General features: G+C 41.7%; 1 protein-coding gene across 1 annotated transcript in view; it reads left to right on the top strand.

Moving 5' to 3' along the window:
• The first annotated feature begins 3241 nt into the window (after positions 1 to 3241).
• SLC16A10 (solute carrier family 16 member 10) overlaps positions 3242 to 20057 on the top strand; it is a 114417-nt gene continuing 97601 nt past the window's right edge. The window contains exon 1 of the mRNA XM_021693377.1: positions 3242 to 3578. Coding sequence (XP_021549052.1) covers positions 3242 to 3578 — 337 coding nt within the window. The remainder of the gene's footprint in view (positions 3579 to 20057) is intronic.

The following is a 20057-nucleotide window of genomic DNA, read 5'->3' as shown; positions in this document are numbered from 1 at the left end:
CAAGTTATTCTTAAATCAATCCCCGTGAAAAATGTCAAACTTTAATCTGAAAATAAAGCACATTATATAATGCTTAGAAATAACATTATATATGCTATACATATAACAATCATATATAAAGTGAAACTTAAAAATAAACAGTATCATGTTTAAAAATTGTTACGTACATATATACATATTTTTACAAGAATGGAATCATGATACACAGACTTTTAAAAAATAAACTTTAGGGGCTCCTGGCTGATTCGGTTGGTGGAGCACGTGACTCTTGATCTCAATATTGTAAATTCAAGCCCGATGTTGGGCCTAGAGCTTATTTAAAAAAATAAAAATAAAAAAACAAATTTTATTTTTAGAACAGTTTTAGATTTATAGAAAAATTGCAAAGATAATACAGAGTTCCCATACCTCTTCACCCAATTCTCTTATTAACATCGTAATTTGTATTCCACATTTGTTACAATTATTGAGCCAATATTAACAATTTATTTTATTTTATTCAGATTTCCTTAGTTTTTTTTTTTTCTTTAAAGATTTTTATTTATTTATTTAACAGATAGAGAGCACAAGTAGGCAGAGCGGCAGACAGAGGGAGAAGGAGAAGCAGGCTCTCCGCCGAGCAGGGAGCCTGATGCGGGGCTCGATCCCAGGACCCTGGGATCATGACCCGAGCTGAAGGCAGCTGCTTAACCGACTGAGCCACTCAGGCACCCCTGGAATTCCTTAGTTTTTACCTAATGTCCTTTTTCTGTTCCAGGATTACATCTAGGATGCCACATTCCATTTAGTCGTCACACTGCCTTCAGTTCCTCTTGGATCTGACAGTTTCTCAGATTTTCCTTGATTTGACGACTTTAACAGTATTGAGAAGTACTGGTCTGGTATTTTATAGAATGTCCCTCAATTGAGACTTGTCTAATTTTTTAAAAAAGATTTTATTTATTTATTTGAGAGAGAGAGAGTGTGTGTGTGTGAGTGCCAGTGGGCATAGGGGCAGGGGGAGAGGGAGAAGCAGGCTCCCTGCTGAGAAGGGAGCCCAACCTGGGGCTCCATCCCAGGACCCTGGGATCACGACCTGAGCTGAAGTCAGACTCTTAACCACCTGAGCCACCCAGGTGCCCCTAATTTTTTTTGAGAGAGAGAGAGAGCTTGTGCCTGCAGGAGCAGGGGTAGGGGCAGAGAGAGAATCTTAAGCAAGTTCCATCCCCAGTGCAGAGCCTGATCAGGGGCTCAGTCTCACAACCCTGAGATCATGATCTGAGCCAACATCAAGAGTTTGAGGCTTAACCGACTGAGCCACCCAGGCGCCCTTGTCTAATTTTTTTTTTTAATGATTAGACTGGGATTATGGGTTTTGAGAGGAAGACTTAATATACTTTATGGATACTTATTTTATACTTTGTGTTATACTCCATACCTTTTTTAATGATGTCCTTTCTTTGCTAAATAAAATGTTGTGGAGGGACGCCTGGGTGGCTCAGTCGGTTAAGCGGCTGCCTTCGGCTCAGGTCATGATCCCAGGGTCCTGGGATCGAGTCCCACATCGGGCTCCTTGCTCGGCGGGGAGCCTGCTTCTCCCTCTGCCTGCCTCTCCCTCTGCTTGTGTTCTCTCTGACAAATAAATAAATAAAATCTTAAAAAAAAAAATGTTGTGGATAACTTTCAAAGTCAATAGAGGTAAACAACATAACTTCTAGAGATTATGTAGTATGTATTTAATCAACCAGCCACTGATGCATATCTTTGCTTCCACTTTTCCTTATTTTCCAACAATGCTGGATTAACATCCTGTGCATTCATTTTGGTGCACTTGTATGACTCATCTTAGTCTATTATTCTAACCCTATCCCTAAGACACATTTTGTTTGAGCTATGTCCCCTATTCTTCAAGCACACCCTGCTTTCCATAGCTTAGGCGATTTTCTCTACCTAGAATGCTCTTCCCCTATCTTTGCCCACTCAAGTTACCTGTTTGATTTGGGGCTCAGCTCCATGACGACTTGCTGTAGAAGCTCTTCTATAGTGTTTTGAAGAGAATTTTATGGTTCCATCTCACTCCTGTTCGTTATATATGTATTATAATACCATCTGAGCCTCCTATTCTAACCCAGGATTTTCTCCTACTAGTTTATTAACAGGGAGAGGAAGAAATATGATCAATCACACTCATCTCTGTACTCCACCGTAGTGGTGGGCACACAAAATAACTAGTATATTTTGACTTTGAAGTGAAGAATCTGAGTAACTGAGAAATTAAGAAGTGTGCTCAATATTGCACGGCTATTCTTCCTTTCTTTCACATACATTGCTGCTCCATGCTTCGGGGAGACAGAGGAGTTGAATATACGTGCTCATTTATGTTTAAAGTGAAAACAACTGTGCTGTAGTTTAAAAGTAATGTTTTTCAGCTGTCAAAAATGTTATTTGAAGGCTTTGGTATTATGTAGTCTGCGTCTTACAAAATGGGCATCTTTAATATGCCAAGTATTTATAGGAAATTGTGTGAAAGCAGGAGAAATAATTCAATAAGTCCTCTTCTGACTTTCTTTTAGGTAAGCAGGTGGCATTACGTAGCTTATATATTATAATTAGTAATAAGAGGTGAATGCCAAAAAGCAAAACAAAAACAAAGAGGCAATGTTAGTTTGGTTGTGAAACTGTCAGTGAGCTAAGGCTAAAGAAGCTCCCGTACTGCTGTGTGATGACACACCCAGCCTGTACCTAGGAGGATTCGCGCTCCTTCCGTTAACACTTTGAGGCGAGATAACCTACACATCTATGACCCCCTACTGGGTAGGAGGAGGCCTTGCCGCAGGCGCGCGCGCAGAGACGGCCACCCGCGGGCACCTGGGTCTTGGCTCCTCCAGGCGGGTGGGCCCCGCCTCCGCTCTCCTGAAGCCCAATCATCTCGAGAGTCTGGGGCACGTCCCGCTCCAGCCACGCCCCCAGCCAGCGGGGTGGGGGGCGTCTTTAAGAGCCGGCTGGTGGGCCCCCGCCGCAGTGGCAGGTGTGGGGCTGTGCACTGGAGGCCCGAGTCCCTGGGCTGTGAGGTGCTCGCTCGCCTCCGCCTTCCTCCTCGCGGCAGCCTCCGCGCCTTGCGCTGACGGCCCACCCGGGGCTCCGCCGCCCTCGCCTCGGCCTCACCAGCCCGTGGGCTCGGCGCTCGGCAGCTCCTCCGCGAGCTCGCCGGGGACTCGCACCCCTCGCGCTCCCCTGGCGCCCGAGGGGGCCGCCTCGGGCCATGGTGCCCTTCCCCGAGGAGCCCGCCGCCGCGCAGGGGACGAGCGAGGCGCAGCCACCAGGCCCCGCACCTACGGTGGGGGCCGCTCCGCTGCCCGGCCCGGGACCCTCGGACGGCCCCGAGGCGTCCGTCGAGAAGGTGGAGGTAGAGCTGACGGGGCCGGCGGGCGCTGAGCCCCCGCAGCCTCCCGAGGGCGGCTGGGGCTGGCTGGTGATGTTTGCCGCCATGTGGTGCAATGGGTCGGTGTTCGGCATCCAGAACGCCTGCGGGGTGCTCTTCGTGGCCATGCTGAAGACCTTCGGGTCCAAGGACGATGACAAGATGGTCTTCAAGACAGGTGAGGCTCGGAGCCCGCCGCGCCAGCCGGGAGTGCGGGGAGAGCGGGCACGGGGCCTCTGAGAGCATCCCGCGTGCGGAGTGTGTGTCGGCGCCGGCATCTGCGCCTCGGTGGGTGCCTGTGTGTGGGCGGGTGTGAGAGGTGGGTCTGCCCCATTGCAAATGCAGCCTGCCACTCCAGGGGCCTCGGTGTTCCTGGCTTTGTATTGGATCCAGATGTGGGGACGGTGTGTTTGGAAACAAGTCGCAGAACTTATTTGCCCAGATCTTCTTTCTGAGAGTAGGGTTTAAGAGTCTACGGTATACTTTCCTCTTAATTTTTGAAAACAAACAGAACCTTTCAAACCCAACAACATCGCACTGTGATTTTTACGGTCTCTTATGTGGCCATGACCGTTGGGTTTTCGTTCATCTGCCTCCGGGGCTGCAGAGGGGTGTCTGTGGTGAAGGGCGGCAGGGTTGGTGAGATTAAAGGGATTTATTCCAAGATCACGGGGAGTTCCGAAGGGAGCCCTGCAAGAGTCACGGTTTCGTGGTTTTTTTTTGGGGGGGGGGGCAATGCGCGCTAATTATAGAAAGCATAGGAGGCAAGCCAGATCAGGGACTGGAAGGAGGAAGGTGAGGGGTTGCCCTTTCCTGTTGTGTTCTTTGTCATATTTAACCATATACGAGACTAGGTGAAAAAGTGCAGACTCAACATTTTTTTTTTTCCCTGTAGGGCGTTATTGTGTGATCTCTTGACTGATAGGCAAAAAACAAGTCCAAGACCTTTTGTATAAACTCTTTTACATGCATTATTTCACTTCAACCTGCGAGGCAGGTGTTATCAACCCCATGTAGGTGAGCAAACTGAGGCTTGGTAAAATAGTGTCTTGGTGAGTAGTAGTATGGAGATAGAGCACACATCTTATGACTTAAAGGGTTAAGTGACTTCCAGTACTAAATAAGGTTCCTCCCTGCCATTGGGGAAACTTTATATGATTAATAGTCTTTTTTTTTTTTTTTAACCTTTTCTATTTTTAGAGTGAATATTCCTTAGGTATTTAGTGTACATACAAGGAACATGCAAGACTGTTCCAACAAATTCTAAGGCAGAGGTAATGTTGGGAGTTTTAAAACCTTATATAAATAGTATTACATGTATCATTCTGCAGCTTTTCTTCTACTCTGCGTCGTTTGCAGTTTATCCACATAATACCTCAATTTGAACTGGTAGCTTAAAATCTTTACATTTTAACTCAAGGTTTTCCATTGTATGAATGTATTATACTTTACTAATGCATTCTCTCTTTAATAGCCATTTAGATTACTTCCAGACTTAATATAAACAGTGCTGCAATGAATATTCTTGTACATTGTCTCTGCACATGTGGTAATATACCATATTTAACCTGGAATTTCTGTTCCCTTAAATAGCTCTTGAACTATGGTGTTTCGCAGGTCACAGTGTTAGAAATGTAATGTCCTGTATTTATTTTTAATGGAAGGCAACTGTTGTAAAGTTCAGCAGGATTGATATGCATATGCAATATTGAACAAAAAATAATTTTTTATATGAGCATTGGGTATCTGGTAGGGAAAAGCTCAAGGAGGCAGAATTGACAGTCAACATTTTCAGACTGGTTCCTTTAGCATATAGTATATTCTTGTCTGGGATTACAGATTTTTAATGCAGTTCAAACAAGACAACAGTTTGTTTACCCCTGTTCTTGCAGACTCAGGTGAGTAGGTCATTTGCTGTCTGTGGGTTTTTTTTCTCCTATCTTCATTTTGAGAGTGAGTGTGTGAGTGAGCAACTATTGGGGAAAGGCCATAGTTTTTCCAGGGATGGGAGTTTTACAGTGTTGAAGCCTCCACCTACCTCCCATCCCCCAAATTCCTGTTGGCTACAATATCCCAGTACTGGCCAGCTGAGGGTGGGGGAGGGGACAGGAACCTGCTCCCTTGAACTTTTTGAAGCTCTGTATTTTCATTTTTTGATGAATATCCTTCTTCATTTACTCAGTTAAATCCTGACAACTTTGTCATGTTTGTGTATGTGTGGGTGTATATTGTATAAATAGTTATACAGGTATGCCAGTTAAATACTGAAGATCTTTGTGCTTATCTGCATGACTGCTGTGTATGGCTGTGCCCTCGCACAAAGGTGCCCACTGCAGGGTAAGTGGTGACAGAGAACCAGCCTGCTCTCTGGGTGCCTGCCTATGCACTTGTAATGGTTCTGTATAACACAGCTGCTAGATTGAACAGTGACCTTTACTTGGATGCTATGCTATACAGAGCTGAAACTGATGAATTTTAAGGTCTAAGGAAGAAAAAAGATTTAACCTCATCTGTGGGGGGAAAAAAAAAAGGTAACAAGATTGTCTTTAAGCCATTTAATACAGAGACCTGCGCCCCCACCCCCAACATATACAGGTGTTTCATAAAGTCCAGCCTTCACCACAGGCACTGAAGTATTTGAGAATACCTGAAGTGTGCCTGTTCAGGCTTTTTCATTTTGGTATTCTGATGCTGAGTCATTTGTGATTAAACATATGCAAGCTTCAAGTACAAAGCCAAAAACTATCTGAATTGTTTAAGGTGTTTATTTTTCAAAAAGTTTTGATCCATTTTCTTTTACCTTATTTATGATTGATAATCCCAGCATTAGAGAGTCCTTAATTTTGTTTTCATTGGCTTCTTCCTAGTGATGAGCCCAAGGATACATAGGGAGGTAGTGGTGGAATGTGAATCTAGGTTTCTAAATGATGGCTCACTTTTCTTGAGAACTAACTGTGTGCCAGGCCCAGTGCAAAGAACTGTATATATTCCTATTTAAACCTTACTGCAACTCCACGTTATAGGCTTAATAAATATCTTTCTTTTCGTATGTGGAAACTCAGGCTTACAGAGTAAGCAGTGGAGCCAGGATTCAACCTCACTTTTATCTGACTCCAGAAACTGGGTTTTTAATGATTGATCATTTGCATTGGCTGGATAACCTTCTGCTAATCCAGCTTCTTTATGTTGTTGATTAATTCAAGCATTAGCAATTGATTGAGTACCATACCAGGAATTCTAGGGTTAGAAAAGAAGTCTGAAAGATTAAGGTCCCTGTTTCTTGGTCTTACTTTGCTGTCATAAAGGATTGCCAGTTGTTAATGTCTCACTGAAATAGATTTTTGTAGAGGGACTTCCAATGAGAAGATAATTTCATATGGCATTCAGCTGAAGTATGGGGTTTCTTTTGAAGAACGATGTTCCTTTAGACTGATCCATGGTATGATGATGTTTCCAGACAGAACTGAAGAGGAGCCTTTCTCAGGCTTTCTCTTCAGGGCTATCTTTTTAAGTTTTATTTATTTATTTGAGAGAGAGCGAGAGAGATCACAGAGGGAGAGCGAGAAGCAGACTCACCACTGAGCGGAGAGCCTGATGCAGGGCTCGATCCCAGAATCCCGGGATCATGACCTGAGCTGAAGGCAGAGGTTTAACTGACTGAGCCACCCAGGCGGTCCTCTTCAGGGTTATCTTAACTCTTTCAATGCAACTGATGATCTACCCAGAACTTCTCAGGAAAGGCCCTGAAGACTTTCATTCACACTAAGTTATAGGTTAGTTTATACATCTTAATGTTAGTCCTTATTCATTCTACAAATGTTTACCAAGTTTCTGACCCTCTCTGTGCTGGGCACTGGAGATGGTAACTGAAAGAAACAAGGTCCGCAGTTCCCAAGGATTTTTTGATCTGCTGTGGGATACAAATGAGTAAACAGAATATTTCCCTGAGGCATTTGTAATATATCAGGACTAAATCTTATTTTTTTTTAAGATTTTATTTATTTATTTGACAGAGACAGCGAGAGAGGGAACACAAGCAGGGGGAGTGGGAGAGGGAGAAGCAGGCTTCCCACTGAGCAGGGAGCCCGATGCGGGGCTCAATCCCAGGACCCTGAGATCATGACCTGAGCCGAAGGCAGACCCTTAACGACTGAGCCACCCAGGCGCCCCAGGACTAAATCTTATTTTAAAAAGCTGAAATTCTAAGGAAATTCCCGTGAATGGTGGTGGCTGGGAAAGGCATTTGATGGCCTCTTTGTCTATGGTAATAAATCTTACTTTGTGAATTTAGGACTCTGGAAAAGGGAAGCAAGCTGAACTACAAGTTAGGCAGTGGAACGAGTGAAAATTGTTGAGTGCCTCACAGCCCCACTATGTTGTCCTAGCTGCCAGTGACATGATACTCAGAGATAAGCCTCACACATAGTGCTGCATCAGAGGGAGTAGGCTGAACTTGAGTTGTCTCTTTTCAGTTAAACTTTTACCTGTTCACATGTGTACAGGTAAATCAGATGCTTTGGGGAAAACTAAAACAGTTACTACAGTTAACTGGAACGTATTTTCCCTTAGAAATCACAAGTGTGCTGGATATTAGAAAACCCATTTTTAGTTCCTTCATGGAACTGATAAAGAATTAAGGGTTCTTTTATCTTCAGATATAGCACTATGGACACTCTGGGATCTTACTAGGGTATTAATCTCGTTTACTTATCTGTTTTCTTCTGGAAGAAAGAGAAATATTTTTTTTTTTAAGATTTTATTTATTTATTTGAGACAGAGAGAATGAGAGACAGAGAGCATGAGAGGGAGGAGGGTCAGAGGGAGAAGCAGACTCCCCGCTGAGCAGGGAGCCCGATGCGGGACTCGATCCCGGGACTCCAGGATCATGACCCGAGCCGAAGGCAGTCGCTTAACCAACTGAGCCACCCAGGCTCCCTAAAGAGAAATATTTTAATGGTATATTCACTTTTAAAATTATTTAAAACAAATATGTTTTCAGAATCAGTATTTAGTGTAGTTAATGATATCCTTTTGAAGATATTATGTCTTTGTGATCCAGAGGCTTGGTCAAGTAGACTCTTGCTTCTTTCAGTAATTTCCAAATTGTGTTCTTTAATAGCCTTTCTTTAAGTGGAGGTCTATGGTTAAATAAGTTTGGGAAACACTGCATGTTATCCTCCAGTCTTGGGTATTTAAAGTACAAATCAAGGTATTAAAAATTCAGTAGTTTTAAAGATTTTATTTATTTGACAGAGACACAGCGAGAGAGGGAACACAAGCAGGGGGGGTGGGAGAGGGAGAAGCAGGCTTCCCGCAAAGCAGGGAGCCCGATGTGGGGCTCAATCCCAGGACCCTGGGATCATGACCTGAGCCGAAGGCAGACACTTAACCGACTGAGCCACCCAGGTGCCCCAAAATTCAGTAGTTTTAAAGAAAAGTAGATTATCAAAAAGGTCCCCAAAGGGAGGCTCTCTGGCTACAATCTTTGATGCAACTTTGCCTTCCCTATATGAGGTAGATTGCTCTTCAGACAGTTACAGTCACAAAGTAGGATTTTCAATACCATTTAGGGAACAATGCATCTTGTAACATCTCTCAAAATAGTCCTGCTGGCACCTCTGAAACTTCAAGTCAGTTCATGCTCTTGAAGGTTTTTTATTTATTTATTTATTTATTATTTTTTAAAAAGATTTTATTTATTTGACAGAGAGTCAGAGAGGGAACACAAGCAGGGGGAGTGGGAGAGGGAGAAGCAGGCTTCCTGCGGAGCAGGGAGCCCGATGTGGGGTTCAATCCCAGGACCTTGAGATCATGACCTGAGCCAAAGGCAGACGCTCAATGACTGAGCCACCCAGGTGCCCCTCTTGAAGGTTTTTTAAAAAAAGTTTTCACATTTACATTTATGCTGATATCTACACACTGCAGTTTTTTGCTACACCTAAACTTATAGGAAGTTGATTATAGTTCAGAACCAAACTGCTATATCTTGTCTTTATGCTAAGGGCTGTGTGTGTGTGTGTGTGTGTGTGTGTGTGTGTGTAAAGCTGCCTGTATAACTAATAATTTCTATATCCTAGGAAGGTTTTTAATGTTTTGTTGAACTGACTATGGTGAATGAACAATCTGGTTCATGGTCTAATACATCTTTTGCTATAAGAAAAATGCCTGTTATTTGTACTGGAAGAGGTTGAAAACTAAGAGAACTCACTTACGGCTGTTATGCTTGAATCTCCTTTGTTCTCCTCCATCTTAAAACATCCAATCTTATATTACATGTAAATTCACCTGGACTGGCTGTTACAGTAGGTCATTAGTCACAAAAATGATTTCAGGATTTTGGAATAATAAAGAAAGGAGTACGATGTGAGCATTTTGTACTCCATTTCCAAAATGTTTCTGAATTCAGAGCGAGATGAAACAGTGTGAGTAGTATATAATGAATTCTGATCAAATACAATAATGAGTATTCCTGTCGGTGTTTTATCATGGAACTTTTATCAATAAAATTAACTGCTCAAAGAATGAAATCAATCAAAAATAAAAGCATTCCAGAATTACTTCAGGAAGGGTTTTGAGGTATCTTTTAGAATAAATTGTACTCTGTGCTCTTATTGTGATTTGTTACATCTTTTTGTATGGGTTCTTGTTGAATCCATATTGCAATTCCATGAGGCCTCATCCCAGGCCATGTACTTGGCTTCACTCTTCCTATCTTCCTTGGGTGTCTCACACACCCCATGGCTCCAGCCGCTCTCTTAGGGTTGTTATTTCCAAATTTCTTCTCTGTGTTCATGACCCGTATTTATTATAACTGACAGTTCCAGTTATACAGGTATATCATACTCAAAATGAATGCATTTTTTTAGCCACCCCATACAATCTTCTGCCACCAAAAACAACAGCCCACTTGTAAATAAACCTATCCTTTCTTCCGAATTTTCTCGGTGCCTGACACCTCTTGTTGAATTCATCTTAATTTCTTATTTCTCCCTTTTCCTATTTTGTTAAACTAGACAAAATCCTTTTACATTTACCTCCTAAATGCCTCATAAATCAATCCCCTTTCTTTCCTTTAGTGCTGTCTTAATTCATGCCTTCATTAATGCCTCAATTATTGTCCTAATGCTTTAACTGGTCCCTCTGTCCTCAGTTATGCATGAGTGATTTCTCTAAAACATAGCACCATATCATTGTTCTGTTTAAAGGCATCGGTGATACTTACTACTACGTACACCAGAAGCCTTCGAGTTCTGGCCCTTTCCTGACCCGTTAGCCTTGCCTCTCACCTCTTTCTCTTCTTTGTGCTCTGGCCACGCTGAACGCCTTGCACTTTTCCGAACTTATCCTGCTATCTTTTGCCTCTATGCAAAAGATATTAGTGTGTATTAGTGTGCCACTCCTCTCTTCAGTGTGGTGGTTAATCCTTGTAAGATTCTGATGAAATTTTTGGCCATTTTATTCCTTTTGTCATAACCATGGGACAAAACAATGATTTTATACAACTGTTGTTACATTTTTGATGTACTTGGAACGTTTGGGGGGAATAGCATGAATTCAAATGAGTTATGAATTAAGATTAAAGTGGAAGACAGAGGGGTGCCTGGCTGGTTCAGTCAGTAGAGCATGTGACTCTTGATCTCCTAGTGGTGAGGTTGAGCCCCATGTTGGGGTTAGAGAGTGCTTACAAAAACAAAACAAAACAAAAACCAAAAAACTAAAAAACAAAAACAAACCTGAAGGTGGAAGACAGAGAACCTAATTGCAACCTATTCTAATCTACCATTCTATGAATGGCATTTTAAGGATAATTCATATTTAAATGATAATTTGCGTAGTCCTTTATCATAAAGAGCTTTCATATACATTCATATATATTCATACATTGTTTTTTAGGTAGGCTTGTAGTGTGCTGTTACTTCCATTTATAGATAGGAAAGTTGGAACTTGAACAGTTTAGGGTTGCGGCACATGATACCAGTATTTACATCTATTATGTTGAATTTAAGAGCATCTTTTCAGCTGGGTAAAAATTTGTACTTGTGTTAAAGTTGTCCTGAAGTGTAGAACCCTGCCTTTTTTCTGCCTTGAAACTATTTTCTTCATATTACCTATATATTCTCTAGAACCTTAATAGTATCTTCTACCCAAGTTATCAGAAATCCTGGGAAGTTGCTTTTGGAATAGAATTCCATTTAGAGTTATTACAATCCAATCAGAGATCTGATCTCATATTCAAATTAAACAAACAAACCTTAACAAAACAAACTAACTCCCAAACACTCCTTGAACAGTTGGCTCACCACGGCTCTGAGCACCAGCCTAGCCTGGTGCCGCTCATGAACCGTGGTGTTTTTCTTGGCAGTGATTCAGAATGAGCAACTCCAGCACTCCTGGGGAGCTGTGCAAACCCACCACACAAGAGCCAGTCCCTCTGAGACTGGAGCGATGGAGGAAAGCAGTACTTTCACATGGACATGTACCAGATGTGTGTGATCATACTTTCTTTCTTCAGTAACAACAGAAATAACTCCCCATCTTGCCAATAGGAACTAGAGCTAAAAGAACTGAGGAGGGCGCCTGGGTGGCTCAGTTGGTTAAGCGACTGCCTTCGGCTCCGGTCATGATCCTAGAGTCCCTGGATCGAGTCCCGCGTCGGGCTCCCTGCTCAGCAGGGAGTCTGCTTCTCCCTCTGACCCTCCCCCCTCTCATGTGCTCTCTCTCTCTTTCTCTCTCTCAAATAAATAAAAAAAAATCTAAAAAAAAAAAAACTGAGGAAATGATGTGCCTTATTTCCAAGTTGGAAGTCTTTTTTCATTTCATTAATTTTTAGTTATGGGGATACATATGAAATACAGATGTGAAATAATGCATACGGACCAGACTGTGTTTCTGCTTAAATTAAGTCTGGAGAGGTGTATGGGTCTGAGAAGGCAGGACATTCCCCCCCCGTCCCGAGGAGCATATTAGAAGTTCCAGAGAGGTACATTTAGTTCATTTTCATTTTTTTTACAGAATTTATTTGAGAGAGAGAGAGAGAGCACACTCGAGCAGGGGGGAGGGGCAGAAGAAGAGGGAGAAGCAGGCTCCCTGCTGAGTAGGGAGCCCAGTGTGGGGCTCAATCCCAGGACCCTGGGATCATGACCTGAGCCAAAGACAGATGCCCAACCGACTGAGCCACCCAGGCACCCCAAGGCACATTTAGTTTAAAAAAGCATAGTCAAGATTATGATTTTGTATTTAAAAAACCGAAAAAGAATCCTAATTATTTCCATTATACAACTAAAAGGAAAGTGACAAAATCTTGGCTGCTGGATAAATACAGAAGCATGTCTTTATCTTCTGAATATTAGGGTTTCTCACTTGAAGGGTAAACTACCTTTGGAGGTGTGCATTAAAGTTTTCAAGGATTATGAGACTTCTATGTTTATCAAGAGGGAACAATGTTGGTCAGAAATGCTGCTCTCCCATAAGAAGGAGAATCACTGACTAGAGTTTATGCATTGGTCTGTTGTTCAGCTATTACTTTTTTTTTTTTGCTGAAGAGTAAATTTTTTTTTTTTTTTAAGATTTTATTTATTTATTTGACAGAGAGACAGCGAGAGAGGGAACACAAGCAGGGGGAGTGGGAGAGGGAGAAGCAGGCTTCCCGCTGAGCGGTGAGCCCGATGCAGGGCTCTATCCCAGGACCCTGAGATCATGACCTGAGCCGAAGGCAGACGCTTAACGACTGAGCCACCCAAGTGCCCCACTAAAAAATAAATTGCATAAGAGGTGTTCTGTATGTATTCAGAGAGTCAAAATTTATTCTTGTGACAAACTTAGACTGAATCCAAAACTAATTCTGAGCTATGCTTTATAAAAACAGAAAACCACTACTCATTAAATGGAGATATTTCTGGACTCTTCTGGGTAGATTGGTATTAATGCCAAGTCGAGTGGGTTAGTCTGGTGACTTTTTAATAGTAAAAACCTTTTCATCTTGCTTAATTATCCTTTTTATTAGTTTTGACTTCATGTTCCAGTTTGCAAATGGCAGCATCTCAAAGGATTCACATTTGTCAATAGTTATTTAAACAACGTTATTCCACAAAGTTAATTGATGTTTTAGTGCAGATGGGGGCAGAATGTTGCCATTGTTCTATACTAATGTAGCACTCAAACTTTGGCAGCAACACCCCCAACTCCGTAGTTATCCTTGAGTGCCATGTTTTTGGATTTCTTACTTTCTGTTGGTTTGTCTGTGGCTTCTAAGTTTTCCATGTTGAACAAGTGTTACTTTTATAATAAAAATGTTAATATTAAAAATAATTCATCATTAGCATTAGAAATATTAACTTTCATGACTATAATAGTAAACTTGCCCTGAGAATAAGTTGTTTTGTAGGAATAAGTGATAGATGTATGGAGTTTTAGTTGTACGTGTTAGGTTTTATCTCTTTCTACTCAGAGAAAAATGTTAATATGGAATAGGCTGGAAATGGAAAGCCAAGGAATACCAAACTAATTCTTTTACTTTAAATTTATAACAGATACATACATACAAATGTTCTTGCATGTGTATAGAGGTCATTAGTACAGAGCCACAATCTCTTACCTGAAGCTCTTGGGGCCATGTATCTTTGGGGTTCAGATTTTTTTGGATTTTAGAAAAGTAAACTGTTACATACATCTCAATTTTTTAACACCCTACAGGGCAATCTGAGGCAGCACCCTGTAATCAAACACATTGATATTTCTGCAGCAAAATCTATGGGTGTTCAGAGCAAGTCGATGAATAAAGACCATAAATAGTCTCATGTCAGTTCAGATTATATTTTGCTTCCAAGTGAGTGTTGATACCATCTTACAAAAAACTTTTGTTTTCAGTTTCTCAGTGAACATTCTTTTTTTTAAAGATTTTATTTATTTATTTGAGACAGAGAGAATGAGAGACAGAGAGCATGAGAGGGAGGAGGGTCAGAGGGAGAAGCAGACTCCCTGCCGAGCAGGGAGCCCAATGCGGAACTCGATCCCGGGACTCCAGGATCATGACCTGAGCCGAAGGCAGTCGCTTAACCAACTGAGCCACCCAGGCGCCCAGTGAACATTCTTTTTAAGGTACATTTTTCTATACCACATAGTATCCCTACTTAAGGTTTTCAGTAAGTGTGGCCTTCTGCCATACTGCTGCATCCTAGATTACTAACCAGACCTCCTTTGCTGGATGTTTGAATTGCAGGCAGTGTTATGCAATATAAGTATCCTATCTGTATACATCTTTGAACAAAGAAATTGTTTTTGCTTCCTTGGGGTATATGTCCAAAAGTGAGATTACTGGTTCAAAGGGTATGAACAATTTTATAACACTTGTTACACATTGCCAGATTGTTCTTTAGAAAACTTGAAGCAGTTTACTGTGCACCAGCAATATATTGGCTTCCTGAAAACCCTACCAATGTTAAGTTTAATTTTTATTAGTATTTGCTAATTTGATAAGTGTCAATGCTATTTTTAAAAATTAACTTTATATTTCATTGCTTTTAGGGCTATGTGTTTTCCCAGTTTTTGAGCCCTTTAGAAGCAGCAAAATGTCCTGGCAATTGTATATAATATCTGGAAATACAAGAGGACACATACCAGTAAATATGTTAGAGTAAATTTGTTACCACAAGTGGGAATACTAGGAAGACCTGAGATTATTTTTGTTTTTAGATTCTCACCTGACACACCTAGCAGGTGGGGTACACCCTTGTTGCCATTCCTGTGCTCTCAGGACAGGTGTTGATCAAGGCCTTCTTTTGGGGTTAAACATGGGGATGGAAATGAACCATCTGGAGACTTGGCTGGAAGGACTTCCTGACTCTTCAAGGTGACACCTTGTCCTTGAGAAGATCAAGTCTGCAAGAGCAGCCCTGTCTCATTCTATGTGCTATCGTCTTGTCTCTGCCTCCTCCTGACCCAGCCAATTCAGTTGAAAATAGCTTTAATTAATTAATTTGGGTGTATGTGTGCTTAAAAAATGTTTTCCTTTTATTTTTAAAAAGATATAGAAATCATTTCATTTATGAGCACAGACTATGTAGTAGGAGTCATGCAGGAAATGAATAAATTTGATGTATTCCATACATGAGAGGTTATGAGAAGAGGCAAAAACGTAAATAACTCTAAGGCAATATGCTACACATGTTAAACGCAATACGAATAAGATACAAGATTTTTTTTTTTTTTTTGGATACAAGATTTTAGGGGAAGGCCAAATGACTTCTGAGCTGATCAGGCAAGGCTTCATGGAGGTAGCTTTTGAGTTCGGCTTTAAAGTATCACTAGATTCTTCAGCAGATTTAGCAGGTAGAGGTATTTCAGGTAGAGTACGATGCCTAGGCAAAGGCTAGGAGACAGCCTAATAATGGGTGTTTTACTGTGCTTTACTCTATATTTTATCTATCCCATAATTATACGATATAACTGCTATTATGATTATCATGTTTTAGATAGGCACCTAAGGCTAGTGAGCAGTGGGAGCTGGATTTGAGCTTAAGTCTCTGCATCAGGACCCATGCTCTTTATACCTGAGTACACACTGGACTTATTTAGTGAATGCAAGCTGTTTGGTTTGCCTAGAGCCAGGATATGTATGTAAGGAAAGTCACAGAAGATAAGGCTGGAAGAGAATGGTGGAGCTAGGGAATGGAAGGTTTGAATGCCGAGTTAAGAAGTTTGGATGTGATTTAATAAAGAGGCAATGGGAAGATATTGAAGGGATCTGAAGTATTGCCTTAAAAAGATGTGACTAGGTTGCAGAGGGAAATAGGAGGAACTCCAATTATAAAGTCGTTGGCTGAGAGCTGGGTGAGATTTGAGGCACAGTAGTTGAAATGCGAAGGAAGGGACAGATGTGAGACATTTTAAAGGATAAACTGAGGGAATTTTAGCAAATGTTGGGTGTAGAGAGTCACATGGAAGCAGAGATGATGCCTGCATCTGGAGTCTGCATTAAGACTTTTGAACTGGGAGCCCCACATTTTCATCCTGTAGACAGTTGTGGATGTAGACACTGTCAGGACCAGGGGCAAGAGGAGGAGGAATTGACAGGGAAAGACTGACTCAGATGTTAGACATTTGAGTGTTAAATGCTAGCAGGACATCAGGGGATGATGTCAAGCAGATAACTGGAAATGCAAACCTAGAACCTCAGAGTGAAGCTGAAGCCGGAGGTAGAGCTTTGGAAAGAGCACGTGCCTCTAAGGGGAACATGATATAATAAGAGAAACCCAGAAATTCTGTCTCAAGCAGACCTGGGGGCTGCTCCTAAGGAGTTTAGTTAGTGTCCATTGAAATCATCTTATTTATAATTTTTTTTTTTTTTTAAGATTTTGTTTATTTATTTATTTGACAGAGAGAGAGAAAAAGCATGAGAGGGGATAGGGTCAGAGGGAGAAGCAGGCTCCCCGCTGAGCCGGGAGCCCGATGTGGGACTCGATCCCAGGACTCCAGGATCATGACCTGAGCCGAAGGCAGTTGCTTAACCAACTGAGCCACCCAGGCGCCCTGAAATCATCTTATTTAAAAGTAACAAAACTTCAGGATGCCTGGGTGGCTCAGTTGGTTAAAGCGTCTGCCTTCGGCTCAAGGTCGTGATCCCAGATCCAGTCCTGCATTGGGCTCCTTGCTTAGTGGGGAGCCTGTTTCTCCCTCTGCCTGCTGCTTCTCCTGCTTGTGCTCACTGTCTTTCTCTCTGTCTGACAAATAAATAAATAAAATCTTAAAAAAAAAAAAAGTAACAAAACTTCATTCCTTTGAAAAGTCTTTCTAGCATTTAGAGTTTTCTTATTCAGATCTGCAACTTCCCAAAGGTTAGAATTGTATTATCATTGTCTTAAGTATTTCCAAAGTGTCGTCCTAAGACTTATTTTTTTTCCCCTGTAGTTTAGCACAATCTCTAAGGCTATTGGCATTTACTCTTTCTTTTATCCGTGATGTATTAAGCTAGTCTGTAAGTCTTATATTCAAGGTGTTCTAGACCAAGAGACTATGAGAATAGCTTAGAATAGTTTTAATTAATTTATGTAATTCAAATTTAAATGTAAGGTATTGACGGTGGTGGAAAACCCGTTCAACAGGCAGATGTTATCTTGTAGATCCGTCTTCACAGAGTTTGGTAACTGAGTCAGCTACTTCATTTACAATTCATAATGAAAACAGCTAACTCTTTTCAGTGTAGGCTCCCTTTTTAAAAAATTGTCTAGGAAGACTAGGAAACTAGTATAAATGAATTTAAGTTCTCTGACTAGGAGTAGGGTGGAATATTGTGCAGTTTGTTAAGAAATAGGACTGACTTGTAATTCCGTCACACTAGACCTCTGAGGTTTGGCAGGGAGAGGAGGAGGTGTCCACATGTGCTCGCTGGCCGGGAATAGAGTTGGTCCTAATTCAGGTAATAAACGGCTGTCTGGCTACACCCAGGTGTATTTTGCCTTAGTTTTGTGTCACGCAGCATAGCAGCGAGACTCCAGCAAGATAGTAGAAGGTCATTGTGCTTATGGATGCATAAAACACCACGGATATGTCAAACAGTATTGTTATTGAGCAGCTTGGCACAGAGCCGATACGTGGGCGTGTGTGTTGACTCACGTGCTGTGCTGTAATCTCTCAGAACTCGGTCCTGAATTGCTCTCCTGTGATTCAAGCCCAGCTGAAGGTGTTGGAAGTGCAGTGACCCTGGTGGGAGAACCTGTAAGCGCAGGGGGCGGATGAAAGGGAATTGATAGTTGTGTAAGAAGAGGCTATCTGCCTTTTTGGGTAAGACACTCTTACCTTTCCAGTAACTGTTTTGTTTTTAATGTCATTTGACTTCATTTACAAGGTCTGTATTAAAACAAATGTCTGGGTCTAATGCAGTCTTTTGACCGTGCTTGTCTCCTGTTGTGCTCTATAGGATGACCTGAAGTACTGGTTTGCTGACAAGTACATTTGATATCTAGTGCTTATGGGGAGGGGAGGAAAAGGGAAGTCCAACGAAAGCACTTTTTCCTCAGAGTTTGATAAACAGAAGCCATGCAGTCTTTTAAATCCCATGGCAATACACCAGGCAGAAAAAGACTTGCTAATAGCAAAGGTCAGGAATCACAAAATAGCAGTGTAGGTTTTTTTTTTTTTTTTTAAAGATTTTATTTATTTACTTGAGAGAGAGAATGAGATAGAGCATGAGAGGGGTGAGGGTCAGAGGGAGAAGCAGACTCCCCGCCGAGCAGGGAGCCCGATGCGGGACTCGATCCCGGGACTCCAGGATCATGACCCGAGCCGAAGGCAGTCGCCCAACCAACCGAGCCACCCAGGCGCCCCAGCAGTGTAGGTTTTTGGTATTGACTTCAAAACACACTGTTTTCTATAACTTTGCATTCATTTGTTATATGTATGCTGTTATAGTTTTGTATATGTGGTAGTTGTTTCTTGTAACTTTGATTAGAAAACAGATAATGAGTCACTTAAATCAAAAGGCAGACTATTACTCTTTTTGGAAAAAAAAATCTAGTAAAAGTAATGCTTAATCCAATTAATCTGTCTTCTTCCTCTAATTCATCATGATAACTTCAGGTGTCTGGTGGCAACTGAGAATTGTTATGGAAAAATGTCAAGACAATGTAATCCCCATTATTTATGGTCCCTTAAGAGGATAAATTAATCATTGGTCACTAATCTTTGGATAATTACTCTATTTAGCTGGAAATATCCTTAATTTTTTGGAAAGCCAAGTCAGTGAGTTAGTAGAACTGTCAAAATTGATCAGCTTTTCTAAGTCTAATAATAAGTGCATGGAAACTAGTTGCCTGCAACCCTTTCTGTCCACTGTAGCATGATCATCCTAAAACCCTGGCCACTGTAAATGGAATAACAGGAACACCTATTAATACACAACCTTGTGGTTTTCAGGTGGGCATTCAAAGCCTGTTAGTTGAGGATTAACGTAGTTGCCATAACAGGTAAAGGCTTGTGACCTGTGTATGTGGTTTTGGTTATTAGAATTAGGCAAGTTAATTACATTATAACATTGGCTTGAATATAGGTTGTTAGGAAGTGAGCCTTTTGGGGACAGCAATTCCATTGACTTGTGCATTGAATAAGTATTTTGAAGAAGTCAACTTTAAGTACTATATTAGATGCTAGGGATGGGGATGGGAATAAAGAAAGGTATACGTTTCAGTGCCAAAGGAATAAAAAAAAATAAGAGGAAGTCTTAGCCTTGTGTTTTCAGCATGGGTAAAGTGTCTCAAATGCAGACTAGTATTCACTTTTTGGAGTTTGAGGTCCTCATTCATGAGGTTCCCAAAGAATCTTTATATTTAAGAGTAAATGAGGGGTGCCTGGGTGGCTCAGTTGTTAAGAGTCTGCCTTCAGCTCGGGTCATGATCTCAGGGTCCTGGGATTGAGCCCCGCATCGGGCTCCCTGTTCAGTGGGAAGCCTGCTTCTCCCTCTCCCACTCCCCCTGCTTGTGTTCCCTCTCTTGCTGTGTCTCTCTGTCAAATAAATAAATAAAAATCTTTAATAAAAAAAAAGAGTAGGGCGCCTGGGTGGCTCAGTTGGTTAAGCGACTGCCTTCGGCTCAGGTCATGATCCTGGAGTCCCGGGATCGAGTCCCACATCGGGCTCCCTGCTCAGCAGGGAGTCTGCTTCTCCCTC

The sequence above is a fragment of the Neomonachus schauinslandi genome, chromosome 8 (assembly GCF_002201575.2).
Source record: "Neomonachus schauinslandi chromosome 8, ASM220157v2, whole genome shotgun sequence".
Classification (NCBI taxonomy): Eukaryota; Metazoa; Chordata; class Mammalia; order Carnivora; family Phocidae; genus Neomonachus; species Neomonachus schauinslandi.
The sequence above is the reverse complement of the archived record's forward strand: the minus strand, read 5'-3'. Positions and strand labels throughout refer to the sequence as shown.